The following is a 26881-nucleotide window of genomic DNA, read 5'->3' as shown; positions in this document are numbered from 1 at the left end:
GTCTTTACAGTACTTTCCTTATTGCATTCTATATTTATTGAATGAACACTACTATAAGGCGAGGTTTGTTGTGCCAGCAGTAACTTTCTATTATAAGAATATGAATCTGCTTCAAATCTAGCCAAACGTCTAAGATAACTCTTAAAATAAATTTTTAATTTGCGTATCCCACTCATAATGGTTTTGTTGCTATTAAAAACAGTAAAACAAAGAACGTTGAACTAACCTTTTAATATGCTAACCTACAATTAAATATTAATCGTTTCTACATTACCTGGTTTTTATTAAAAGTAAGAGGTAATTGAAGAACTGTACACTTAAAAATGGATAAATCGAAGCTTTAAGATCTTCAATAAATACTTTTTTTCTCACTTAATACTTCGCTGTACAGCACACACTACATATTTCACTATGTAATGCGAGCAAGACGAACGCAATCTTTGTTGAACGCAACTGATGTCGAACGACAGAGATAAAAGGCGCGCAATTTGAACAATTTTAAAGCTAATATATAAGATTAGAAAGATATTTTTAATTAAAAATAAATATAAAATAATAAAAAATACAATTTTTATACATTTTCAATTCAAAATATTATACATATTAGAAATGAGAATTATGTTACCTTCACTAGTAAGTAGTATAAATAAGAGTAATATGAGGAAGATGCATAATAGCAGTAAAGTAATAACTATTTTTTGTTGAATAAATTACAATTTAAAAAATTCTTTTTTTATTACTTCTTTGGGTTCTTTAATTGGTCTTGAATGTTAATACGTTATATAATATTTAAAAAAGGTAAAAGATTTAGTAATTTTTTTAACCTCTTCGACATGGCAAACATGCGCCATGTGGTGTTTATCTGACGGTTGAAAGCAACTCGGCGCGAGAAGATTTATCCCTACGCGAATACTTTTGTGTAATACATGTCTTCTAATAATATATTCACAATAATATGTTATCAGATTTGTATAAAATTTTCTATTTGTTGCATCTGATTTGTAATTCTATTTGTTGAAAGAAGCACTTGTGTATTTAGATATCATATGTACTTTAGATATCTGTTATCTAAAATGTTCTTATCATGGAAATTTTATTTATAATATTTATCGATACATTTAGTATATCTATTATGTATGACACGCACAAGTTAATTTATAATTTTCTTTTTTATTACGACAATTTATATTCGTAGATATGTACTCTAAATCTAAATTAAATGTAATGTTTTCACACATACATTCTGTTTTATTCATAGCATTAGTTAGTCTGTTACCTTGCTAGAATTTGTTGTTGCTTCACATAATTTAATGCGGTCAATTGGGATGAATTATAAGAAGATTTATAATTGGACTGGATCTTTTGTCCAGCATTTAACGTGTTGAAAATAATAACACCTAATTTTGTTACAAACATTCATCTGATAATTCAACGGAAAATGTGAGAAATGCCGATATTTTAATTTTTAATGTTGAGACATAGTACATGTTTTCTTACATTTATACTCTATTCTATCATTCTTCACCATTATCACTTGCGACGACTTTTCCTTCTCGTTAGAAGCACACAATCCGAAAGACGTGCAAAATCTCGTTGCTCTCTCTATTCTATACATTAACCACACGGCAATACTTAGAATTGGACGCCAGGCACGGATTAACGCGCCGCACAAATAAATAGGTCAGAACAAGTATATCGTTAATAACGAGCAACGGCGATAAGCGCGACTAGCCCGCTCACACCAAATGGCAGAGGGGCGAGGTTCTTTAGAGATGCAAACAAAAACTTGGAGAGAGGAGTCTGAAACAAGGCTATTATAGAAAACACATTAAATCGTATAACAAATAACAAGCATATTTATAACAATGGTATTATAGAGGGTGACACAGGGTGTTGCGTGTATTCGAAGGATTCGCTCTGCAAAGATACAACCCGTACCGGTGAGATGGAACTTATTATCTTACGGATGTTCGGTTCGCGTACTATATTCTCACTCGGTATACAAAGCTTGGTCTAATCTTGCAATGATCATTGAGTACGGTTATTACGACTTATCCTACTTCGCTCTTTCTCGATATCGTTAATAACGTACAGCATTGGTTCTCTTGACCTCGCTATTAAAAGTTCTCAATTAACGCTCTCGGCAGAAGGCCGAGGCGAGCCCTCAAATAATACAGCGACAAAAGACGTGGCATAATTACATTTACCGGACACAAATACGCGGTACGCAGGAAACAATTATAGACGCAAAAATACTAGTTTAACATGACGAAACGCGAAATGGCGACTGTCGGCTCGGCAGCCCCGAAGGGAAGAGTGTGGCAGAATCTAATTCTATATAGCGGTAACCAGCGGGGCCCGGCCGTAATCTAACCTCACACGGTATCGCGAGAAGTCTCAATACATACGATATTTCTCAAGTACATTACGCGAGATGTTGTTTCCGCGAGGCTCGGGCCGCCTGCTGGTACCGCTCTTACCGCGAAGTCGAAGTGGTGGCCTTATAAAATCGTCGATACGCCCGTTGTGGTCCTCGAGATTCCGCTCGGGTTGCCGACTCGCCGAACAGTGACGACAGTGAGGCCCGCCGGACATCGGTGACAATCCGCGCATCGTATTGCGCACGTAGATCCTGCGGTATCGATGAGTTGTTACTCGATCCTTCCTGACGCTCCTCGATCTTTCGGCCCTCTGTGGCGCTTTTCCGTGGCGACCCCGGTCTTATTTGTGGTAGCTGTCTCGAACGTTCTTCGCGGCCTTTTCCATTCCGGATCCAGACCGTCTTTTGAATCGGCCGTGAACTGGCCAGGTTCCGACCTGATTCTTTTCTCCCGGCTCGTTACGGCAGCTCCATTTACTGTGGTACTCCACCCCGGGCTTTCGGGAGTGCGAGAGCTCTCTTTCCCTTCGGGCGTCAATCCTCTCAATGCGTCCACTGGCTCTGATCCGTTTCAAGTCTGAAACGTTATTCTCGGTAGCGACATATTCTATGGATCTTATTGAACATGATGGAATATTCTTACGTGACCTTATGGATCTGTCCACGCGATGTCCGGGCCTCCGTCGTCCCGTCTGCAGAGTCCCCCGCAGGTCCCACGAAGGCTGCTCCTCGTTATTCACACAACATTGGTTTTTGGCCACTCACTCCGCTCCGCAAAATCGCTAAAGTATACACAAAAAGGGAGAGGTCATCGCCCCCCCACGGTGGGATTCACGACCTAAGTTTTTCTCCCTCCTCGACCGGGCCTATGCGCCCTTGTGACGGACATCAAAATGTCACGTCACACACTGGGTGCGTTCGGGAAGCGCACTTTTGGCGCTATGAGCGCGCTTTGGTCATTCGTGGAGCCGCTTTATAGCACCAATAAAGTGATGTTGACGTCATTGTTTTTGCCTTGTGACGTCATCACTCATGCTAACTCGTGCTCAGGATTTCGAGGTGAGGCACGACATGCTAATAGCTCTCATAGCGCCAAAATGTGTTCCCTGAACGCTGTTCGAATGTTTTCTGCTTCTGTCTCGCTCAATTTGAACAAGTGTACGTATTACTTATTTATTTATTTTCAATATTTGTTGAAAATGAATCAGGGCGTACTAGTCACCTTAGAAGACATCAACACCGGTCTAGTTTATACAACGCGTCTCTCACCAAAAGATGCGCACAGAGTAGAAACCGGTAAGTAATGGAAGGTTATGTTTCTGTGTTGTGTTATTTATTTTATTTATTTATGTTATTTTCAGATACTGTTTTTGCTTCTGAAGTTCTGTCTGTATTAAAGAAAAGCCAAGGGGAGTCAAGTTCATCAAGCTCCATGATCTCAACGGCATCAACTTTAGATGCCGAAATTCCTGAATCAGAACCAGATTCGGTCTTCAAATGGTCGCATCAGGCTGTTCTCCTTCTAATTGAGGAGTATCGGAAGAGAGAGGAAGATGTCATATCAGGTAAGATAATGATGTCATTCATTATAATGATCTGTGCATGATCCTCGGTTTTCTCACAGATTTCATGTTTCTGTAGGCAAAATATCGCAAAAGCGAGTGTGGAAGTCGATCAGTGAAGTTCTTTGTAGGCATGGACATGATGTTACTGGCCCACAATGCCAAAGCAAATTTAACGGGATGAAGAGAACATTTAAATCCATCAAAGATCACAATTCTAAATCAGGAAATAATCCTCGGTCCTGGCCTTATACTGAGGTGATGGAATCTTTGTTAGGAGAGAAACCTTTTATGAATCCTGTTGCTCTGGCTTCCTCTTCAAATCGAGCTCACATAGAGAATGAGAGTAGTGACGTCTCTTCAGTCGACAGTGACACCTCTGTTGGCTCTTCAAACTCACGCAAGAGGAAGACCTCTCAAATTGCAGAGGTCATTATGAAAAGCCGAAGGATGGCCGAAGAAAATATATTAAAACGCCATCAGCAGACAATGGATCAGCGGACTGAAATTTTAAATGCTTTAAATAAGCTTATTAATAAATTGCAAGTATGTAATATCCTCTTGATCAAATTATTAACCTTTAAGCCAAATCTACAATCTATTTTTTGAATTTTTGTTTTCTGCCTTTTTGGCTCTATATAAAGTAATATTTTTCTTTGAAAATTCAGAAAGGACTAATTGTAAAAGACTATATTTCTTGACTCCATGCGATAAACATATAAAAAGCAAAAATACGAAAGATAAAAAAGCAAGAAAAAGTATACAAGAAGTACATTGTAGATCAGGCCTTAATTCTTCTATTTTTAGACTGATTTTGACTTTGTTTTTCTTAGTAGGTAAGATAGAGGCATACTATGCAGCAAGAATCTGATGATACACCAAATTTCATTTCTGTGATGATTTACCAAATCTCAGTGTTTTAAAAGTAATATAAGATAATATTTTTATTTTTGTAATAAAAAGTAAGATAAGATATTTTAATTTTTGTAATGAAAAGTGAGATAAGATAATATTTTTATTTTTGTAATGAAAAGTAAGATAAGATATTTTTACTTCTATGATGATCCACTGAAAATCAGTATTTTAAAGTAAGATAAAATAAGATATTTTTATTTCTGTAATAAAAAGTAAAATAAGATAAGATATAATATCTTTATTTCTGTGAATAAGATATTTAATAATAAGATATTTCTTTATTTTTAAAGATTATATAAAATATTTCTTTATTTCAAAAGGTTTATTATTAAATAATTATATAAAGATTTATGATCTGTTGTCGATTGACATATGTGTGAAATAAATACTATATTTTACATTAACATCAAATAGAATACTTATTTCCAATAAGAGCGTATAGAGAGAGTAAGTGTTACATTTATATTTTATTATATGAATAAAGCGCATTTATCACAAAGCTACACATTGTGCACTAAACATTTCGCATAGGAAATCTCTCACAAATTAAATCTCTTTTGGCAGCACCTGCCAGTTCAAGTGGTGCAGCATCTTGATAAAGATAATTGTCAGCTTCTGCCTCATTAATTGCATCAAGATCGATCTCATCCCCTCTTAATAGGCAAATATTATGCATCGCACAACATGCAATTATGAACATTGGGATTAAATCACATCTATCCATTGCAAGAACGGTCCTTATACTACGAAATCTTGTCTTCAAAAGTCCAAAAGCCCTTTCAATCGCTATTCTGGCAGAGGAATGACAGAAATTGAAGTTTTTCTGTCTAGGAGTGAGATATCCATTGTCACGATAGGGAACAATGACATTCTGATGTAGTTTATACGCAGCATCTTCGAGGATGTGACAATCATCGGGAAATTTCTCAGGATTTCCTAATCACTCTTGCAATTCTGATAATCGAAATACTCGCTGGTCATGCACAGACCCTGGATGTCCTGCGAAGCAATGAATAAAGTGTGCTTTATGATTACACACTGCCTGAGAAAACAAAAAATAACTTACATTAATCTACATTATATTGATACAGATTTAGAACTTTAGTTTAAGCACACAATAAGCTGTCATACTTTCATGTTCAGACAAACATGACATACCTGCAATTGAATTGAATGGTGTCCTTTACGATTTACATATGATGCTGGTTCAACACGAGGAGCTGGAATATTTATATGTGTACCGTCTATAGCGCCAATAATTTTCGGGAAATCGCTGACAGCTTCGAATCCAGTCCAAACTTCATTGACATTGTTGCCTGATGGCCATTTGATAACAGTTGGTGCCAAATTATACAGAGCCCTTACCACTCTTCGTGTGGCATTGAGAGCAGTAGCTTTACTGACATCAAACTTCTCACATATGGATCTGAAAAAAAAAAAAAAAACAATTAGCGATCATAGGCAAGAACTACTACAGTTGTGACACCCAAAAATATTAATTTCACAAGTAACATTCACCTATAAGAATCAGGAGTTGCCATGCGCCATATTGCAATAAGAAATTGCTTCTGAGGAGAAATCATTGCCAGTCCCGTACGTATTCTCTTCAATCTCGAGGCGATAATAGCAAGTATGAACTTGAATGTACCTCTAGATATTCTGCGCCATAAAATAGAAGCACAAGACAAATAAATCTTTTAGTAAGTAAATGCATTAGTGCACATACAAAAATAGCTAAGGTTTTGTGTATATAACTCATGTAATAGAAGATATACGATGTACAATTCACAATTTTTAAATTACCTAAAATGTGACTTGAATTGTTGATCACTATAGGCAGGCACAATGTTCTCCACATAGTTTTTCAATCTTGGCAACTTTCTTCTTTCTACCACGCACATAACATGTTCTAATTCATCTTCATCTTCTTCACTTTCTGATGATGAGTTAAAATCAATAAACTCCATTAAAATTGTTGCGATCCCACGCAAAATGTCGTTCGGGGAGCACGCTTACGCGCTACGAGACGCCAACGCCAATTCAGTCGTTCGGGGAGCTATTGTGGCGCTCACAGTTGCAAGCTCCATGAACGACTTTTGTTGCATTGTGAGCGTGAGCACATGGCGAACATGGATGAAAATAACCATATTAACCTTGCACCGCAACGGATTGCAATTTTGCGTATGTAAATATAGTCTTTTACAATTAGTCCTTTCTGAATTTTCAAAGAAAAATATTACTTTATATAGAGCCAAAAAGGCAGAAAACAAAAATTCAAAAAATAGATTGTAGATTTGGCTTAAAGGTTAATAATTTGATCAAGAGAATATTACATACTTGCAATTTATCAATAAGCTTATTTAAAGCATTTAAAATTTCAGTCCGCTGATCCATTGTCTGCTGATGGCGTTTTAATTTATTTTCTTCGGCCATCCTTCGGCTTTTCATAATGACCTCTGCAATTTGAGAGGTCTTCCTCTTGCGTGAGTTTGAAGAGCCAACAGAGGTGTCACTGTCGACTGAAGAGACGTCACTACTCTCATTCTCTATGTGAGCTCGATTTGAAGAGGAAGCCAGAGCAACAGGATTCATAAAAGGTTTCTCTCCTAACAAAGATTCCATCACCTCAGTATAAGGCCAGGACCGAGGATTATTTCCTGATTTAGAATTGTGATCTTTGATGGATTTAAATGTTCTCTTCATCCCGTTAAATTTGCTTTGGCATTGTGGGCCAGTAACATCATGTCCATGCCTACAAAGAACTTCACTGATCGACTTCCACACTCGCTTTTGCGATATTTTGCCTACAGAAACATGAAATCTGTGAGAAAACCGAGGATCATGCACAGATCATTATAATGAATGACATCATTATCTTACCTGATATGACATCTTCCTCTCTCTTCCGATACTCCTCAATTAGAAGGAGAACAGCCTGATGCGACCATTTGAAGACCGAATCTGGTTCTGATTCAGGAATTTCGGCATCTAAAGTTGATGCCGTTGAGATCATGGAGCTTGATGAACTTGACTCCCCTTGGCTTTTCTTTAATACAGACAGAACTTCAGAAGCAAAAACAGTATCTGAAAATAACATAAATAAATAAAATAAATAACACAACACAGAAACATAACCTTCCATTACTTACCGGTTTCTACTCTGTGCGCATCCTTTGGTGAGAGACGCGTTGTATAAACTAGACCGGTGTTGATGTCTTCTAAGGTGACTAGTACGCCCTGATTCATTTTCAACAAATATTGAAAATAAATAAATAAGTAATACGTACACTTGTTCAAATTGAGCGAGACAGAAGCAGAAAACATTCGAACAGCGTTCAGGGAACACATTTTGGCGCTATGAGAGCTATTAGCATGTCGTGCCTCACCTCGAAATCCTGAGCACGAGTTAGCATGAGTGATGACGTCACAAGGCAAAAACAATGACGTCAACATCACTTTATTGGTGCTATAAAGCGGCTCCACGAATGACCAAAGCGCGCTCATAGCGCCAAAAGTGCGCTTCCCGAACGCACCCTGTGACGCATTACATTGAATATACAGAAACACTGACCGAGTTGTGAAGCAAGTTAAAGTTGCAATTGTTAAAGTTGTAAATATGGGGTAAACTCAAGGGATTATGCTTCATCTGACAATATCCAAAAATACAATGTATCACGTTTAATCAATGAATTTGCTGATGATTTAAAGAAAATCTTCGGAAAACGTATGGATATCGGTTGTGGACCGGGAGATGTAACGAATGATATTCTTTTGTCATCTCTTGACCCAAATGCAGTAATAATTGGTAAATAAACAAATAAATTGTTTATATATAACTACCAATTGTCGTGCATTATTACTTATTGTTAATCCAATTATTATATATCATGCAGGTACGGATATTTCACAAAGCATGATCGAATATGCAAATATGACGTACAGTGACGAGAAACGACTTGGATTAAAAGTATTAGATATCCAAACTAAAAATTTGCCTGAGAAATATGTATTGGAATTTAACCACATTTTTTTATTTCACATTTTGCATTGGTGCAAAGACATTCGGTAAGTAAGATTATTAAGCAGATATAAATTAATAAATTTCTTATAAAAATATAATTTTTTCTTATAGGAAAATTTGGTATTTATTAAATGAAAAATTTCTATTAACAAAATTTAAAACTGGTCTAAATAAATAATTTTTGTGTAATTTTTAATTTGAAATAATTAGTTTTAGTAACATCTTTTGCGTGATTTGACATAATACTATAAACACAATTTTAATTCACAAATATTATAATGATGTATACTTTAAAAATTATTTACATTTATCTTCTTTATTCAACAGACAAGCGTTTGAAAACATTTATCGCATGCTTCGACCTGGTGGAACTATGGTTACATTATTTGTAGCATCTTATGATGCATATAATGTTTTTGAACTAATGGTACAAGATAATCACTTTGCATCGTACAAGGAAGTAATTATTATATATAATGTATTTGTTTCTAATTTTTCAACTACAAGTTACTAATTATTATTTCTACGTAGGACGTAAAAACAAATGTGGATATGGACATTATCCCAGCTGTTAAAGTAATCAATAATTAAAATTAAAATTTTTAATGTATCAATATATAAATAATGCAAAAGATTTATAACACGGATAATAATTAGGCATAAAATTTATAACTTTAATAAGTTTTTAATAAGACTTACATAAAAACTTGTTTGAATCTTTAGCGGAAAATGTCGCTTCTGGATGACTGCAATAGCAAACTTCTTTCTTCGTCTTATTAAGAACTTATTAAAAAATTTTTACGTAGAAAGGACTACGTAAAAAGATGCATTTCACCGTATTTTTATTCAAAAAATCCTCGCGAAGGAGTAAAAGAGTTACTTAAAAATATTAGATTTAAAGTTTGCCATTGCAGTCATCGAAAAGCGACATTTTCCGCTAAAAATTTAAACAAGTTTTTATGTAAGTCTTATTAAGAACTTATTAAAAAAAAATTTTTACGTAGAAAGAACTACGTAAAAAGCTGCATTTCACCGTATTTTTATTCAAAAAATCCTCGCGAAGAAGTAAAAGAGTTACTTAAAAATATTAGATTTGAAGTTTGCCATTGCAGTCATCGAGAAGCGACATTTTCCGGTAAAGATTCAAACAAGTTTTTATGTAAGTCTTATTAAGATCTTATTAAAAAAAAATTTTTACGTAGGAAGAACTACGTAAAAAGGTGCATTTCACCGTATTTTTATTCAAAAAATCCTCGCGAAGGAGTAAAAGAGTTACTTAAAAATATTAGATTTGAAGTTTGCCATTGCAGTCATCGAGAAGCGACATTTTCCGCTAAAGATTCAAACAAGTTTTTATGTAAGTCTTATTAAGAACTTATTAAAAAAAAATTTTTACGTAGAAAGAACTACGTAAAAAGGTGCATTTCACCGTATTTTTATTCAAAATATCCTCGCGAAGAAGTAAAAGAGTTACTTAAAAATATTAGATTTGAAGTTTGCCATTGCAGTCATCGCGAAACGACATTTTCCGCTAAAGATTCAAACAAGTTTTTATGTAAGTCTTATTAAGAACTTATTAAAAAAAAATTTTTACGTAGAAAGAACTACGTAAAAAGGTGCATTTCACCGTATTTTTATTCAAAATATCCTCGCGAAGAAGTAAAAGAGTTACTTAAAAATATTAGATTTGAAGTTTGCCATTGCAGTCATCGAGAAGCGACATTTTCCGCTAAAGATTCAAACAAGTTTTAATGTAAGTCTTATTAAAAACTTATTAAAAAAAATTTTTACGTAAAAAGAACTACGTAAAAAGGTGCATTTCACCGTATTTTTATTCAAAAAATCCTCGCGAAGAAGTAAAAGAGTTACTTAAAAATATTAGACTTGAAGTTTGCCATTGCAGTCATCGAGAAGCGACATTTTCCGCTAAAGATTCAAACAAGTTTTTATGTAAGTCATATTAAGAACTTATTAAAAAAAAATTTTTACGTAAAAAGAACTACGTAAAAAGGTACATTTCACCGTATTTTTATTCAAAAAATCTTCGCGAAGGAGTAAAAGAGTTACTTAAAAATATTAGATTTGAAGTTTGCCATTGCAGTCATCAAGAAGCGACATTTTCCGCTAAAGATTCAAACAAGTTTTTATGTAAGTCTTATTAAGAACTTATAAAAAAAAATTTTTACGTAGAAAGAACTACGTAAAAAGGTGCATTTCACCGTATTTTTATTCAAAAAATCCTCGCGAAGAAGTAAAAGAGTTACTTAAAAATATTAGACTTGAAGTTTGCCATTGCAGTCATCGAGAAGCGACATTTTCCGCTAAAGATTCAAACAAGTTTTTATGTAAGTCATATTAAGAACTTATTAAAAAAAAATTTTTACGTAAAAAGAACTACGTAAAAAGGTACATTTCACCGTATTTTTATTCAAAAAATCTTCGCGAAGGAGTAAAAGAGTTACTTAAAAATATTAGATTTGAAGTTTGCCATTGCAGTCATCGAGAAGCGACATTTTTCGCTAAAGATTCAAACAAGTTTTTATGTAAGTCTTATTAAGAACTTATTAAAATTATAAATTTTTTGCATAATTATTATCCGTGTTATAAATCTTTTGCATTATTAATATATTAATACATTAAAAATTTTAATTTTAATTATTGATTACTTTAACAGCTGGGATAATGTCCATATCCACATTTGTTTTTACGTCCTACGTAAAAATAATAATTAGCAACTTGTAGTTAAAAAATTAGAAACAAATACATTATATATAATAATTACTTCCTTGTACGATGCAAAGTGATTATCTTGTGCCATTAGTTCAAAAACATTATATGCATCATAAGATGCTACAAATAATGTAACCATAGTTCCACCAGGTCGAAGCATGCGATAAATGTTTTCAAACGCTTGTCTGTTGAATAAAGAAGATAAATGTAAATAATTTTTGAAGTATACATCATTATAATATTTGTGAATTAAAATTGTGTTTATAGTATTATGACAAATCACGCAAAAGATGTTACTAAAACCAATTATTTCAAATTAAAAATTACACAGAAATTATTTATTTAGACCAGTTTTAAATTTTGTTAATAGAAATTTTTTATTTAATAAATACCAAATTTTCCTATAAGAAAAAATTATATTTTTATAAGAAATTTATTAATTTATATCTGCTTAATAATCTTACTTACCGAATGTCTTTGCACCAATGCAAAGTGTGAAATGAAAAAATGTGGTTAAATTCCAATACATATTTCTCAGGCAAATTTTTAGTTTGGATATCTAATACTTCGAATCCAAGTCGTTTCTCGTCACTGTACGTCATATTTGCATATTCGATCATGCTTTGTAAAATATCCGTACCTGCATGATATACAATAATCAGATTAACAATAAGTAATAATAATGCACGACAATTTGTAGTTATATATAAACAATTTATTTGTTTACTTACCAATTATTACTGCATTTGGGTCAAGAGATGACAAAAGAATATCATTCGTTACATCTCCCGGTCCACAACCGATATCCATACATTTTCCGGAGATTTTCTTTAAATCATCAGCAAATTTATCGATTAAACGTGATACATTGTATCTTTGAATATTGTCAGATGAAGCATAATCTCTTGAGTTTACCATATTTACAACTTTAACAATTGCAACTTTAACTTGCTTCACAACTCGGTCAGTGTTTCTGTATATTCAATGTAATGCGTCGCAATATTCTCTGTGACTCCTTATATAGGTCAGTTTTATGTTTCTTCATATCAATTATCTTTATTATATAAGATATGTAATCAGTGATGCGCTGTTGTGGGAATAAAGTTGCGTCTGCGCACTAATGGCTGGTTTATGCTTCGGTCTTAATCTTAATCTTAGTCTTAGTCTTAACTTAATCTTAAGGACTCGTTTATGCTTCCCTGGAAATTCGGACTACGCATGTGCAAATGTAACAAAACCTAACCACTAATTTATTTTTATAATTTGGATTTTTTTTATTCCAAACAACATCGAATTGTTGGACACATTCAATTAAATCAGCATCACTCATTTTTGTATTTTACAAGAATCGAAAACCATTATTTCGCGCGGTTTCGTGCTGGTCGGACGTCAGACTTACTCATTCCTTCAAGGGCCCTTCAAGGGCCTCATTGGCCCGGCCTTAGGACATTAGGGACTAAAGTTAAAAGATGGGATCTTTCCAAGATTAAGATTAAGACTAAGATTAATGGCTGGTTTATGCTTCGGTCTTAATCTTAATCTTAGTCTTAATCTTAACTTAATCTTAAGGACTCGTTTATGCTTCCCTGGAAATTCGGACTACGCATGTGCAAATGTAACAAAACCTAACCATTAATTTATTTTTATAATTTGGATTTTTTTTATTCCAAACAACATCGAATTGTTGGACACATTCAATTAAATCAGCATCACTCATTTTTGTATTTTACAAGAATCGAAAACCATTATTTCGCGCGGTTTCGTGCTGCGTCGGACGTCAGACTTACCTCATTGGCCCGGCCTTAGGACATTAGGGACTAAAGTTAAAAGATGGGATCTTTCCAAGATTAAGATTAAGACTAAGATTAAGACTAGGGAAGTATAAACGCCCTTATGGCATTCTACGTTATCAACTCTTAAGATTAAGATTAAGACCGAAGCATAAACCGGCCATAAGACTAGGGAAGTGTAAACGCCCTTATGGCATTCTACGTTATCAACTCTTAAGATTAAGATTAAGACCGAAGCATAAACCGGCCATAAGCAAACGCTTTGAACCCTCAGTAATTCACCCTCTTCTTTCACAATATCAGCTGATTTCAATTGTAATTGATTATAATGCACTACAATATGTCGTGTGTCACTAAAAACGCGGGAAAACTATCATATCCCTTATAGCAGTGCTCGGAATTAGTTGAACATTTCAGCCGATTTCCGCAGTATACGCCTCCTTTCCTCTCCTTATCGCGCGCGCTGCAGCCGCTAGGGCCAGCGCCGCCGAGCGTTAGGAGCGGCACTATCTGATTATAAGTAGGTTCTTTTCCCTATTTATTAAAATTTAAAAACATTTATTAAAATTTATTAAAAATAAATTTTTATTTTTAAATTTATTAAGTGGAAATATTTCAATAGATTTCTACGTCACCCATGAGGTACTAATGCTGACGCGGTTTTTTAAAAATAGTGGTTTCTATCTACATTATATTGCATCAATTGTTCATTCTCATAAAAGGCCAAGAAAATGTAATTAAGAAAATCTCTTTTATATATTTTTTTTTTTTTTAATTAAGAATTTGTTATTTTTATCTTTAGTGGAATAGACCTACTGAGAAAACCACTTAAAAAAAAACGCGTCAGCATTAGTACCTCATGAGTGACGTGGAAATTTATTGAAATATTTCCACTTAATAAATTTAAAAATAAAAAATTTATTTTTAATAAATTTTAATAAGTTTTTTTAAATTTTAATAAATAGGGAGAAAAACCCACTCTTAGGGTGCCATCACATACAGCCGTAATCCGTAATCCGCACCGGAAGTCCGCAAAAGTTACTAGGTATTTCGTCCGTAACGTTACGTGTGTTTTTATCAAGATCTATAGAGAGAAGGTTACCTCAGGCAAACCGGTTATGGGCGAGGGACGAAGAAGTAAGGGGGGAGCTAGAAGCAGCTTGTAGGCGAGGGGCGACGAAGTAAGGGGGGAGCTAGATACAGCTTGTAGGCGAGGGGACACGAAGTAAGGGGGGAGCATGATGATCTCATCGACAAACAATAGCTGTCTCTCTCTTTCAAAGTTCTTACTTTTCTAACTCTGTCACTCGCTCTCATTATTGACTTTCATGTGTCAAGTTCAAGTTGAAGAGGTTATATAGTAAAAATCGAAGGTACGTATATTAATTATTTTGTCTGTTATTTCCCCTAACATATTCAAATGAACAAAACCGAAGAAATAATTATATATATTTATAAATAATTATATATAATTATAAATATTTAACCCATATAACCTAAACCTAAACAATATTTCTTTTATCTAAAATACATACAATTTTTATAATTTTTAAGTCGATCTGGTATTATTATTGTAATGACTGAAATCACAATTCCTTTACAAATATTGTATTGTGTATTATTATTCTTTTTAGCAAGGATGTCAAGTTGTGGAGCACGGTCAAAGTGCATTGTACCAGGATGTGGCAATGTTTATTGCAAAGCAATTGTAAAGAATCCACATATTCGATTTCATAAAGTGCCCAAGAACATCCAATTAAAAGAACAGTGGGCACATGTATGTGGGAAAAGTCTTGAAAAGTTTACCGGTTTTATCTGCTCAAATCATTTTTAAAAAAATGATTACGAGAGAGGTCTTGCAGAAGCACTGGGCGAATCATCAAAACCTCGATTAAAGTGTACAGGTAATGCTGAAAAATTAATTTGTTTTGTATTAAGGTATTACACTAATTTTTTGAATGTTTATATATAATCGCACTCTATTAATCTCTTTTTCTGATTCTTTTATTGCAGCAATGCCATCATTGCATTTACCAATATCTGATGATTTAAATGCAAACAAGGAGAACACTGAATTAAGTGACATAATCTTCACGCAATCTTCATTAGATAAGGAGAACATTGAATCAGGTCACACAATTTTCAAACAGTCCTCACCAACACATGATGAAAATCCATTGCTAAATACATGTTATAAAAATGCAATAACTCAAACAGAAGAACATTTCTGTGATATTATTAATATGAGACTCAACTGCGTAACCAAAAAATTCGAGGAGAGTGAAGAATCTCGTAAGAATTTAGAAATAGAATTAAATAAATTCAAAGTTAAGTACGAAGCAGCGATTACCGAATTGAATGCAACAAATTCAGAAATAATAGAACTTAAAAATAATAATAATCAATTAAGATGTTATAAAGATGCAATAACTCAAACAGAAGAACATTTCTGTGATATTATTAATATAAGACTCAACTGCGTAACCAAAAAATTCGAGGAGAGTGAAGAATCTCGTAAGAATTTAGAAATAGAATTAAATGAATTCAAAGCTAAGTACGAAGCAGCGATTACCGAATTGAATGCGACAAATTCAGAAATAATAGAACTTAAAAATAATAATAATCAATTAAGATGTTATGAAGATGCAATAACTCAAACAGAAGAACATTTCTGTGATATTATTAATATAAGACTCAACTGCGTAACCAAAAAATTCGAGGAGAGTGAAGAATCTCGTAAGAATTTAGAAATAGAATTAAATGAATTCAAAGCTAAGTACGAAGCAGCGATTACCGAATTGAATGCGACAAATTCAGAAATAATAGAACTTAAAAATAATAATAATCGACTGAATAGTTGTTTAAATAAATTATTAACGCAATGTCAAATTGATATAGCACTAAACAAAAAAAAATACGTAATTTGGTCAAAAGATGATATATCACGGGCATTTGCTTTACGGTATTATAGTCAACAAGGTTACAGATATTTAAAAGAAAAATTACATTACCCTTTGCCTGGAATTTCTTCACTACAGAGATGGGCCTCTACTATTAATATGCGGCAAGGTATTTTGAAAGATGTGTTACATTTAATGAAAATAAAAGGAGAATCTTTGTCCGAAATTGAGAAAGTTACGGTATTAAATTTCGGTGAAATGAAAGTCAACGCTTTATACGAGTATGATCGGAAATACGACGAAATTATTGGACCACATCAATACATGCATATAGCAATGGTTCGGAGCTTGTTCGGAAATTGGAAGCAACCAGTATACGTCCAATTCGATACAAAAATGACTGAAACAATTATATATCAAATAATAAAAGAATTGAATGATATTTCGCGTATTCAGTTGTAGCAATTGTATCAGACTGTGGTGGTGGCAACGTCGGTCTATGGAAAACTTTAGGAATATCTACTGGAAAAACATATTTTCCGCATCCGATAACCAAAGAAAATGTTTATGTGTTCGCAGATGCACCACACATTCTAAAATTAATTAGAAATTGGCTATTGGATACTGGTTTTGTATTAGCAGATAAAACTATAATAACAGCAGAACCATTACGATGTTTAATCGCCGAAACTAATTCTGAGATTAATTCTTGCCATAAATTAACAAATGGTCACGTTTATTGTGAAAAAATTAAACGACAAAATGTTGCATTAGCAGCTCAATTATTGTCGCATACGACTGCAACTGCTCTGAAACAATATCGTCCAGGTTTGGATAATAAAGTGGCAATCGATACTGCAAACTTCATTGAACAGATCAGCCAGTGGTGGGACCTTATGAATTCGTATGTTACTGGAGGAAAGGTAGATTGTAAAAAACCATATGGTCTCAATATCAACGTCCAAAATGAAGTTCTCGATACGGTCTACAACATGATAAATGCAATGCGTTGTCAATCGAAAAAAGTTCTTCAAATATTTCAAAAAGGACTTCTTATATCAATTGCTTCATTAAAACAGTTATATGTTGAAATGAAACTTAAATATGGCATATCGTATATTGCTACTTATAAATTAAATCAGGATGGTCTTGAAAATTTTTTTTCGCAAGTACGTGGAAAAGGTGGTTCTAATGAACACCCTACCCCATTAGATGCTCAATATAGAATACGTATGATTATCCTTGGTAAGAATCCAGGTGTAGTCCAAAAAAACCGCAACGTGCATGAAGCAGTGCATGACGAATATATGTCTTCGTCCGTTATTAAAGCTTCAGGTATTCCAATACCTGAATGTGATGAAAAAACTGATGAACCTTCAGATTACGAAGAAAAACCATTCGAAGTCCAGAGTTTATCGACTATTTCCTCCATTACACATTGCGATTATAACGTTATGACAGTAAATATAAAATGTGATAGTGAAGCAGATGGTCTACTTTATTTAGCAGGTTGGTTGGCCAGAAAATATAAAACAAAATATCCAACTTTGGGGTGCTATACATATGAGTCAAATATTGAACATAATTATGTATTCCCGAATTGGTTGCAACACATTTCTTATGGTGGACTGACACAGCCATCTACAGAATGGCTGAACCAAGTTAAAAAAATGGATAAATATTTTTGTAAATTTCATAAAGATGGTTTACAAAAAGGACCTGCCGTTGTTAAAAACTTAACTATGGCAATAGTAAAGAAGAAAAATATCGACATACCTGAGGAGCTAGTACGTGCATTTATTCTCCAAAGAACCTATGTACGTATTAAATTTTATAATACTGCCAAAAAAAATCGCAAGCACGTAGGTAATAAGAGAAAAGCAGATGATAATGAAAGAAGAGTCGCTAATAAATATAAAAAAATTATTAATTAATTTAACGCTAATAAATTTCTTTATATTAACAGATTAATATAATATATATGTATTTTTATAATTATAGATACTTATAAAAATTTTATTATTATACTTTTATTATTATTATATTATGCTATTATACTTATTATTATTATACTTATTATACTTATTATATTTATTATACTTAATTTTTATTATAGATAATTATATAATTTTATAATCACAATATTGCCGCATATTTAATGATCCCTAATATATATCCCATATTTGTTTTAAAGAATTATTTTAAGATTTCAACAGAAACATTTCAATAATATTTTATTAGCAAATATTTGAAAATTATTAACACTGTAAATTTTATCATATAAATATTCACATTTGCATTTGCATTCACAAAGCATTTCTATATTAAAGGAGCGAGAGAGAAAACACTAAAGCGTGCGAGAGAGACAGCTACTGTTAGTCGATGAGATCATCATTGCCCCTCTTGCCGCTCACCCCGCTCAGCATGTGCCCCTCTTGCCGCTCACCCCGCTCGGCATGTGCCCCTCTTGCCGCGCGTCCCTCTTTGCGCGTGAGGTAACCTTCTCTCTATAGATCTTGTGTTTTTATCTCCTTGTGTCCCATGGAGCCGTACTTCCATGAAATTTCCGTAAAAGTTACTACAAATTACTAGTTATTACTAGTAATGCTTTTTCTAATTTTATTTAATTAACTAAATTTGATGATTTAATTAAAACTTTTGTTAAAATCATAATATATTCTGTAGTTTTTTTATGAATAAAATACAAATAAACAATTATAATCTGTTAAATAAAAAATAGTACTACCGTTACGTCTGTATTTACGGCTCCATGGGACACAAGGAGATAAAAACACACGTAACGTTACGGACGAAATACCTAGTAACTTTTGCGGACTTCCCGTGCGGATTACGGATTACGGGCTGTATGTGACGGCACCCATAATCAGATAGTGCCGCTCCTAGCGCTCGGCGGCGCTGGCCCTAGCGACTGCGGCGCGCGCGGTAAGGAGAGGAAAGGAGGCGTATAGCGCGGAAATCGGCTGAATTGTTCAACTAATTCCGAGCACTGCCCTATAGTATACCTAGGGTGCGTTCGGAGAGACGCTATTAGCGCTATTTAGCGCTATCGACTGTTCACGGAGCTAGCTGGTAGTGCTACCAAACGCAATTATGACGTCATTAATGGTAGTGTGATACGTCATAACTGCGCGCTATCAACGCTATTCCGAGGTAATGTGTTGGTAGTGTTTGCGAGCTCCGTGAACAGCAATAGCATAGCGTGGTAGCACGCTTCTGCTAATAAAAATGGAACAAGATCGTAAAAAAGCAATATTAACAGCAGTAGCACTTATAATGCAAGAATTAATAGATTCATCGTCTGATAGTGATAATGGTGAAGAATGAAAAATGATAGAATAGAGTATAAATGTAAGAAAACATGTACTATGTCTCAACATTAAAAATTAAAATATCGGCATTTCTCACATTTTCCGTTGAATTATCAGATGAATGTTTGTAACAAAATTAGGTGTTATTATTTTCAACACGTTAAATGCTGGACAAAAGATCCAGTCCAATTATAAATCTTCTTATAATTCATCCCAATTGACCGCATTAAATTATGTGAAGCAACAACAAATTCTAGCAAGGTAACAGACTAACTAATGCTATGAATAAAACAGAATGTATGTGTGAAAACATTACATTTAATTTAGATTTAGAGTACATATCTACGAATATAAATTGTCGTAATAAAAAAGAAAATTATAAATTAACTTGTGCGTGTCATACATAATAGATATACTAAATGTATCGATAAATATTATAAATAAAATTTCCATGATAAGAACATTTTAGATAACAGATATCTAAAGTACATATGATATCTAAATACACAAGTGCTTCTTTCAACAAATAGAATTACAAATCAGATGCAACAAATAGAAAATTTTATACAAATCTGATAACATATTATTGTGAATATATTATTAGAAGACATGTATTACACAAAAGTATTCGCGTAGGGATAAATCTTCTCGCGCCGAGTTGCTTTCAACCGTCAGATAAACACCACATGGCGCATGTTTGCCATGTCGAAGAGGTTAAAAAAATTACTAAATCTTTTACCTTTTTTAAATATTATATAACGTATTAACATTCAAGACCAATTAAAGAACCCAAAGAAGTAATAAAAAAAGAATTTTTTAAATTGTAATTTATTTGACAAAAAATAGTTATTACTTTACTGCTATTATGCATCTTCCTCATATTACTCTTATTTATACTACTTACTAGTGAAGGTAACATAATTCTCATTTCTAATATGTATAATATTTCGAATCAAAAATGTATAAAAATTGTCGTTTATAAAAAATTCAAGTTTATAAAAATTGTATTTTTTATTTTTTTATATTTATATAAATTCCGTATTCTGTATTCTAAATTCTGTATTTAAGTACACATAATTGTAAGATGTGGAATCTTAATTTCAATGCAGGACTAATTACTGTCATTTTTAAATTATAATATACTTTTTAAGTCTTAAATAAAGTCATTTTTAATTATTTAGTCAAATTTTAAAAAAGTAAACAAATAATTTGTTACATCATTAAAAGAGTTATTAACTCAGTTGTCACATGTATTATAAATATTTATGGTTATGGATAATATGGATATTTTATATTTTATCTAGTACAATATGTTATTTGCTTTTTCACAATTATAGTTTTAAAACACTTTTTAATTTGATAAGACGTACCGTATTGTATACCTTATTGAAACCGACAATAAATGTATGATTAATGCGCGTTGAATCTAAAATCTTGCCATACGCAGATCGCGTTGATAACGCGCTTGTTATTACTCATTGCAGCCATTATAGCTTCTGCACACAGAACGCGGTAATGCTTGCCGCGCGGCAAGATGCGACGCGGTAACCAATCAATTTTCTGCTCTTATAGAAAAGTTATAAGTTGATTGGCTACCGCGTCGCGTCTTGCCGCGCGGCAAGCATTATCCTGTGTGCAGAAACCATTATTCATGTTATTGGGTGCATCCAAAAGCACGATGTACTCTTGTATCTGATATACATTTAGATCAATGCCAAGATGAAACTCACAATTCATGTTTAAATTGTTACAAACATGTACAAACGCCATCACACAGAGAATTCCGTAGCGATGTAACCGTAAGGAAATCGATTAATTATAATTGAGTATGAATGCATCTTACGTCGCTACGGAATTTTGTGTGTGATGGCGTTTACTATTCGGACTCAACGACTCAATTGCTTTCTTTGAAAGTAAGCAATTTAACCACAGAATAGAGGTAGTTATTTTTTAACTATATATTTTATGTTAAAATAATAACTTTGACACACATTTAACTAAACATTTAGTTAAAAAAATGTTACTCAAGAAATTGGTTTAAATTTAATTCTTTACATTTAACAGCGTACCCGAGTAGAAAATGAAATACGGCCCTAGTACGGGCCTGTTAGCTTTTGCCTTATTGCCTCATCAGGCTCTATTAAGGCAGCCTGATAAGGCGCCTGATCCAAAATGTAACGATACGTTCTATATGGCCCTGATCAGGCATTTATTAAGGCCCTGATCAGGGCCTGTGAAGGAAAAGGAGAAGAAGGTTAAAGAATTGATTTTTAGATTTTTTTTATTTACATAATATATTTATTTATTTATATAATATATAAAATGTGTGTAAGTTTTAAAATCACAAACAAGTATGACACACATATGATAAAAAAAATGTATTAAATATAATATATATAACATATATTAACTGTATAATATATAAGCGGCAATATACGTTAACAAAAATAACCAAAGAAAATTAACGAAAAAAATATAATATTTAAATAAAAAGATATAAAAAGTTCTTACTTTTTAAACATATTGCTTTGTCCAATTTATTAAAAGTATTTATATTTATTAAAAGTATATTTAAAAAATATTTAAAAAATTTTAAATATATCTAATTTTATATTAAAAATATAAAAATAATCCAAAATAAAAATATAAAAATAATTTAGCAACAATTACTAACTGAAAAAAAAATTATCGAAATTTAAGTATAATAAAAAATAAAATAAAAATTTGGACAATAAAATATGATAAAAACCTGCTAAGACATCTAGTTGTCTTTATCTGATAAAGTATCCTCCGTGTTTTTTGTTGTACTGCCTTTTTTGGCTCTAAATAGCCGATGGCCCTCCCAATCTTTGCGCTATTAATTATCGCGGCCACGCTTTTGCAAATACATTTCTCAGTGACTGGCGAAGCTTGTGAATGGTTATTTTTGTATTCAGCAACTATAATATCTGGAATTAAACTTATAAATATATATCAGTCATCGTTGATGACAAAATGACATCTTTTTGATAATACTAACATAACATATATCATTAACCAGGCCCCTCACAAATTTAATAATTCAATATAAATAAAACAATTAAAAAAAAATGTGGAATTCAAAGCATGAAACGTGGATATTATTTCGTAAAAGTCTTTTTTTTATTTTTCAATCATTTCGGTCAATACATAACTATATCCTCAGTACATATAATTTGAATAAATTGATTAAAATATATAATTGGAAAAACAGTTTTTCAAATTTACAATCATTAATGTTTACGACTTATAAGCTACAAAATTATAATTTTATTATTTTATGACGTCCAAAACTGTTACAAAGCAGTCTTCCACTAACAGTCTTGACAGATACTTGCAGTTTTAATAACTAACCACTCTCACAATTTCAGACGTCAAAAATAAAATTATAGAATTATAATTTTTCAGCAAATAAGTCATAAACATTAATGATCGTAAATTTGAACAATTGTTTTTCCAATTATGTAATTTAATTAATTTATTCAGATTATATGTACTGAGGATGATCATAATATTGACCGAAACATATACGATTCAAAAATAAAAAATTTTTACGAAATAAAATATCCACGTTTCGGGCTTTGGATTCTCCTTTTTTTTTAATTGTTTTAACATTAGAGACTTTTTTGAATACTTTTAATTGTTTTATTTCATATTCAGCAGATGTTGTTTTTAAAAAAGTTTTGGGTGATTTTGGCAACTCTGGTAGCATTTTTTTCCTAAGAATTTGCAGTAGAGAATCTAAATGTGTGTGCTTAATATTATATTTTATAGCCCATTCTCTAAGCGCTTCAATCTCATTAAAATCCTCAATATCTTCATCACTATACTGATTATCATTACTATACTGATCATCATCACTATGCTGATCATGTTCACTGCAGTTTATTTCAACATCATCTTCATCATTGTCATTATTGTCATTGTTAATGTCATCATCATTATTGTCGTTGCTAATGTCATCATCATTATTGTTATTGCTAATGTCATCATCATTATTGTCATTGCTAATGTCCATGTTTGGATAATAACTAATTAAAAAATAAAAAGTTGAAGAAAAAGTTAAAAAGTTAATAACTTTTAACTCAATTTAGTTAAATTTTAAATATTAATTTATAACTTTAATTAGTTATTTTTTAATTTTAACTTATAAACTTTTTTTCCAAAATTAATTTTTTTTTAAATTAACATATAATTGAAAAACCTTTTTTTATAAGGCCTTTTAATTATATGTTAATTTTAAATATAAAAATTGAAATTGAAGATTAAAGATTAAAATTTGACTAATCAGGACGAAGAACTTTTACATAGCACAGTCTAATAGTATATTTTCGATTATTAAAAATTACCTTTATAGCAATAAATATGATAATATAAAAGATTATCTACCAGTATTAAAACGAGCTTTTATAAGATATAACACATAAGTGCCATCTTTAACACACGTAGAATGAAAAAAGCTGAAAAATGAAGATATATATATATTAACTTACCCAACGCTGCTGTCAACTTCATTTATATTTTCTTCGTTAGCACTTCTACTTATATAAGGCATCTGACAGTTCTCTTGATTTTTATCAGAGCTTTTATTTGTATCAAAATTTTCCATCGATAAACAGCGTTTTTTACTAACCGTAGATGTCGATGGTTTTGATATTGAATAATTTTTATCTAAAATCAATTTTTGTATAAATAATCCTTTAAATGATCTTTGCGGTTAACCTAAATTGTTCAAAATTATTTCTCAAATTTAACTATTATAATTTACATTCAGATCCAATAAAACGGGTTCGAAATATTCGAATATATGTTTCTAGATTTGAGAACAAGTTTACAGCTTCAGAACATTTATAAAAAAATAGTAACTTTATCTACAAATAATAATATAGTATATGTACGTACCTTGTTTCCGAATTGCACGAAATCTTTTAACACGCATTCGTGTTAATTTCCGATTTCTTTCTGTATGATCCATTCTGTATGATTATTACTTTATTTCAAACACAATATACACGATACGCACTACACAATATTGTAACGTAACTGTAAATTAAACTGTTTATTAAACTCTTGATGTCAACTAGCTTAACCATTGAGTAAAAAGAAACAGGAGGGAGCGTTTGGTCTTAAAAGTGCGGACGGAAGTGACTATATAAAGTGGTCGCTCAAGATGGCCGCTCAAGGGCGCCAATATTGAATGACTTGTTATGTTTAATTAGGAAATAATGTACAATTAAAAGAAAATAACTATAATATGCAACAATAATACCAAATTTTAATGGCGTTTTTCATTGAGATTGCACTCGTGCAGTATTTCCATAAGAGCAATGTTAAAATCTAAAATCTAAATTTATATTAAATTCTTCGTCCTTACAAAAATTTATCCATGCATTTCTTTGATCCGGATTTTTCGGAAACCTGTTTGTGAGTGAAAATTATTTAGTAATTATTGTGAATCTACAATTTCACAATACTATACATATGATTATAATCTCCAAAATAAAAATCTCATTATTGTTGATAATACTAACCGATGAAACGTTATTCCATGATTTCGAGCTGCTGCTGTTATGACACAAGCTCTACAGTATACCATTTTGATCGTTTATTTCCATACACTGTTGCATAAAAGACTATACACTGCATATTAATGCGTACGGCGTACGGTATGCCGCTTGCCGCAATGCTCGAGCATTTCCTCTTACTTTCAAAAAGTGGTCGCTCAAGATGGCTGCCATGACGTACATCCGTCCGCGGATTTACCTAGTCCTGGCTAGTATATGCTCCCTCCTGTTTCTTTTTACTCAATGAGCTTAACTATCATATAATGGTTAGGTTAGGTTCATAAAATGGTCATGCGCACATTCGATAAAGAATTTTAGAGAAAACCTGATCAGGGCACTGTTAGAATTGCCTGAATTTGGCGCTAATAGAGCAGCCATTATCCGGCGTTGACAGAGCCGGATCAGGCTTTCCACAATAAGGCATGCCGGAACATTACCTGATAGCGCCCGGAATAAAATTCAGGCAAACCGTAACCATTTTCTACTCGGGGTAGATTCGCGCAAATTAGCCGATCTTCTTTAATTAATTTCTCATTAATTATTGCGAAAATCGCAAAACGGTAGAGGACTTTTCTACTCGGTTTAACCCGCTCTACCTGCCCCCGAAAGGTGATTCAGTAATTACCGGACATCCTGTATATATGTATGTATGTATATACTTATTATACAGGGTGTCCCAGACTTACCGTATCACCCGTTAATGGCAGATTCCTGAGGTCATTTGGAGACGAAAATCTTAATGCCAAAATGTCGAGGCTACTATAGTATTTGAATAGGAAAGGTTTAAAGCTTACCAATCAGCTTGTCAGAATTTCGCGCGCTTAGAGACATCGCATCTCGAAAGGACCCTTGCACAACACTTTATTCAATACGTTTTATTCACTTCACTCATTGTTAGTAAACGTTATATTCAATATGTGTTCAGATAATGTTTTTTTATTTAATGTATTATTTGCTACGTCTATATAGAATCTGTCTTATATTGCCGTCAAACAGAAACTTGATGGCAGTGACAGTGTTTAAGTCGCTACATTGAGATTGTTATAAAAATATTAGAAGTTGTGTTAGAAGTGGTTGGTGGTTTTAGAAGAATTAATATTGAAGGATTTACAAGTTTGCTTAGAAATAAAGCAACATCTTTTATGCTGAGACCTTTAGAAAAGAAACGTATTAAAATAATTCTTAACAAAGTAAACTCTTATATTAACAATAATGCATAACATTAGAGAATTAGTTATATCATTGTACCTGGGTATTAAAAAAAGTTTTTAATCTTTTTGTAAAACATAATTCATGCATAACTAAAATGTATATTTTATATAAATTATTTGTATCCATTCGAAAAATGACATTTTTATTCGATTGTAAGATATTTATTTGTTACAATAACATATTTTTTATGAAGAATATTATTCATTGTTACAATTCGTAAACTACATAACAATTTGTTATAAATATTTATTACAAGATAAATGATTTTAAATATAATTCTACTAAAAAAAGCTGTGATATAAGGAAAATTGCAAAATTGCAGTAACACAATGCAACTTGTTAATCTTTTCTTAATATTTTTTAAAATTATGTACAATTTTTATATTTAATTTAGAAGAGCAAAGTACGAAATGTTAATCGCGAATGGGAATGCATTATATGTTATTTAAAAGGTCTCGAA

General features: G+C 32.3%; 7 protein-coding genes and 1 long non-coding RNA gene across 13 annotated transcripts; 3 read left to right on the top strand and 5 right to left on the bottom strand.

Annotated features, from left to right (window-relative positions):
- Positions 1-1448: 1448 nt before the first annotated feature.
- Positions 1449-3162, bottom strand: LOC136997072 (uncharacterized). Its single transcript, XR_010887886.1, has 2 exons — positions 3024-3162; positions 1449-2957 (listed from the first exon to the last, which is right to left on the bottom strand). It is a non-coding gene; the product is annotated as an uncharacterized lncRNA (long non-coding RNA).
- On the top strand, positions 3130-4962 carry LOC105678375 (uncharacterized). Of its 3 annotated transcripts, none has more exons than XM_067347259.1 (4): positions 3130-3676; positions 3742-3945; positions 4022-4488; positions 4776-4962. In XM_067347259.1, exons 1-4 carry the CDS (start codon positions 3274-3276, stop codon positions 4776-4778), a joined length of 1077 nt encoding a protein of 358 aa, XP_067203360.1. In that variant the 5' UTR covers positions 3130-3273; the 3' UTR covers positions 4779-4962. The 3 variants fall into 3 exon arrangements, with proteins under 3 accessions (XP_067203360.1, XP_067203359.1, XP_012233089.1); XM_012377666.2 differs by lacking the exon at positions 4776-4962 and having other exon boundaries at positions 3260-3439; positions 3589-3676; positions 4022-4739; XM_067347258.1 differs by lacking the exon at positions 4776-4962 and having other exon boundaries at positions 4022-4742.
- A 343-nt stretch (positions 4963-5305) lies between these two features.
- Positions 5306-6824, bottom strand: LOC105678374 (uncharacterized). Its single transcript, XM_012377664.2, has 4 exons — positions 6661-6824; positions 6376-6516; positions 6016-6283; positions 5306-5899 (listed from the first exon to the last, which is right to left on the bottom strand). The coding sequence occupies exons 1-4, from the start codon at positions 6822-6824 to the stop codon at positions 5798-5800; spliced, it is 675 nt and encodes a 224-aa protein (XP_012233087.2). The 3' UTR covers positions 5306-5797.
- Positions 6825-6925: 101 nt separating this feature from the next.
- LOC136996881 (uncharacterized) lies at positions 6926-26207 on the bottom strand. 2 transcript variants are annotated; one of them, XM_067347261.1, is made up of 5 exons: positions 26004-26207; positions 8007-8094; positions 7738-7941; positions 7195-7661; positions 6926-7072 (listed from the first exon to the last, which is right to left on the bottom strand). In XM_067347261.1, the coding sequence occupies exons 3-5, from the start codon at positions 7868-7870 to the stop codon at positions 6926-6928; spliced, it is 747 nt and encodes a 248-aa protein (XP_067203362.1). In that variant the 5' UTR covers positions 7871-7941; positions 8007-8094; positions 26004-26207. The 2 variants fall into 2 exon arrangements, with proteins under 2 accessions (XP_067203362.1, XP_067203361.1); XM_067347260.1 differs by lacking the exon at positions 26004-26207 and adding an exon at positions 8244-8384.
- Positions 8238-13794, bottom strand: LOC105678373 (juvenile hormone acid O-methyltransferase-like). Its single transcript, XM_067347265.1, has 4 exons — positions 12340-13794; positions 12077-12248; positions 11661-11793; positions 8238-11589 (listed from the first exon to the last, which is right to left on the bottom strand). Exons 1-4 carry the CDS (start codon positions 12524-12526, stop codon positions 11530-11532), a joined length of 552 nt encoding a protein of 183 aa, XP_067203366.1. The 5' UTR covers positions 12527-13794; the 3' UTR covers positions 8238-11529.
- Positions 8269-10051, top strand: LOC137001909 (juvenile hormone acid O-methyltransferase-like). Its single transcript, XM_067361196.1, has 5 exons — positions 8269-8288; positions 8490-8662; positions 8751-8922; positions 9206-9338; positions 9887-10051. The coding sequence occupies exons 1-5, from the start codon at positions 8269-8271 to the stop codon at positions 10049-10051; spliced, it is 663 nt and encodes a 220-aa protein (XP_067217297.1).
- LOC136997068 (lamin-like protein) lies at positions 14507-17782 on the top strand. 2 transcript variants are annotated; one of them, XM_067347257.1, is made up of 3 exons: positions 14507-14771; positions 15033-15302; positions 15412-17782. In XM_067347257.1, exon 3 carries the CDS (start codon positions 15414-15416, stop codon positions 16758-16760), a length of 1347 nt encoding a protein of 448 aa, XP_067203358.1. In that variant the 5' UTR covers positions 14507-14771; positions 15033-15302; positions 15412-15413; the 3' UTR covers positions 16761-17782. The 2 variants fall into 2 exon arrangements, with proteins under 2 accessions (XP_067203358.1, XP_067203357.1); XM_067347256.1 differs by having other exon boundaries at positions 15033-17782.
- On the bottom strand, positions 22009-25664 carry LOC105668568 (putative uncharacterized protein DDB_G0289963). Of its 2 annotated transcripts, none has more exons than XM_012361019.2 (3): positions 24548-25664; positions 24139-24316; positions 22009-23676 (listed from the first exon to the last, which is right to left on the bottom strand). In XM_012361019.2, the coding sequence occupies exons 1-3, from the start codon at positions 24618-24620 to the stop codon at positions 23133-23135; spliced, it is 795 nt and encodes a 264-aa protein (XP_012216442.1). In that variant the 5' UTR covers positions 24621-25664; the 3' UTR covers positions 22009-23132. The 2 variants fall into 2 exon arrangements, 1 of the variants encoding a protein (XP_012216442.1); XR_010887882.1 differs by having other exon boundaries at positions 22060-22575; positions 24548-24894.
- Positions 26208-26881: the final 674 nt, after the last annotated feature.

The sequence above is a fragment of the Linepithema humile genome, chromosome 1, assembly GCF_040581485.1.
Source record: "Linepithema humile isolate Giens D197 chromosome 1, Lhum_UNIL_v1.0, whole genome shotgun sequence".
NCBI lineage: Eukaryota > Metazoa > Arthropoda > Insecta > Hymenoptera > Formicidae > Linepithema > Linepithema humile.
The sequence above is the reverse complement of the archived record's forward strand: the minus strand, read 5'-3'. Positions and strand labels throughout refer to the sequence as shown.

Excerpts from the sequence above, each read along its gene's own strand:
- LOC105678375 (XM_067347258.1), top strand. The coding sequence starts at position 3,274 with ATGTCACGTCACACACTGGGTGCGTTCGGGAAGCGCACTTTTGGCGCT. Across the intron at positions 3,677-3,741 it reads TGCGCACAGAGTAGAAACCG|ATACTGTTTTTGCTTCTGAA; the intron begins GTAAGTAATGGA and ends TGTTATTTTCAG. Across the intron at positions 3,946-4,021 it reads AGAGGAAGATGTCATATCAG|GCAAAATATCGCAAAAGCGA; the intron begins GTAAGATAATGA and ends ATGTTTCTGTAG.
- LOC105678374 (XM_012377664.2), bottom strand. The coding sequence starts at position 6,824 with ATGGAGTTTATTGATTTTAACTCATCATCAGAAAGTGAAGAAGATGAA. Across the intron at positions 6,284-6,375 it reads GCAACTCCTGATTCTTATAG|ATCCATATGTGAGAAGTTTG; the intron begins GTGAATGTTACT and ends TTTTTTTTTCAG. Across the intron at positions 5,900-6,015 it reads ACCATTCAATTCAATTGCAG|GCAGTGTGTAATCATAAAGC; the intron begins GTATGTCATGTT and ends TTGTTTTCTCAG.
- LOC137001909 (XM_067361196.1), top strand. The coding sequence starts at position 8,269 with ATGAGTGATGACGTCACAAG. Across the intron at positions 8,289-8,489 it reads ATGAGTGATGACGTCACAAG|GGATTATGCTTCATCTGACA; the intron begins GCAAAAACAATG and ends GGTAAACTCAAG. Across the intron at positions 9,339-9,886 it reads ACTTTGCATCGTACAAGGAA|AACTACGTAAAAAGCTGCAT; the intron begins GTAATTATTATA and ends TTACGTAGAAAG.
- LOC136996881 (XM_067347260.1), bottom strand. The coding sequence starts at position 8,270 with ATGCTAACTCGTGCTCAGGATTTCGAG. Across the intron at positions 7,942-8,006 it reads TGCGCACAGAGTAGAAACCG|ATACTGTTTTTGCTTCTGAA; the intron begins GTAAGTAATGGA and ends TGTTATTTTCAG. Across the intron at positions 7,662-7,737 it reads AGAGGAAGATGTCATATCAG|GCAAAATATCGCAAAAGCGA; the intron begins GTAAGATAATGA and ends ATGTTTCTGTAG.
- LOC105678373 (XM_067347265.1), bottom strand. The coding sequence starts at position 12,526 with ATGGTAAACTCAAGAGATTATGCTTCATCTGACAATATTCAAAGATAC. Across the intron at positions 12,249-12,339 it reads CCCAAATGCAGTAATAATTG|GTACGGATATTTTACAAAGC; the intron begins GTAAGTAAACAA and ends TATATCATGCAG. Across the intron at positions 11,794-12,076 it reads CATTGGTGCAAAGACATTCG|ACAAGCGTTTGAAAACATTT; the intron begins GTAAGTAAGATT and ends TTTATTCAACAG.
- LOC136997068 (XM_067347256.1), top strand. The coding sequence starts at position 15,357 with ATGTTTATATATAATCGCACTCTATTAATCTCTTTTTCTGATTCTTTT.
- LOC105668568 (XM_012361019.2), bottom strand. The coding sequence starts at position 24,620 with ATGGATCATACAGAAAGAAATCGGAAATTAACACGAATGCGTGTTAAA. Across the intron at positions 24,317-24,547 it reads TCGTGCAATTCGGAAACAAG|ATAAAAATTATTCAATATCA; the intron begins GTACGTACATAT and ends AATTGATTTTAG. Across the intron at positions 23,677-24,138 it reads GAAGTTGACAGCAGCGTTGG|TTATTATCCAAACATGGACA; the intron begins GTAAGTTAATAT and ends TTTTTTAATTAG.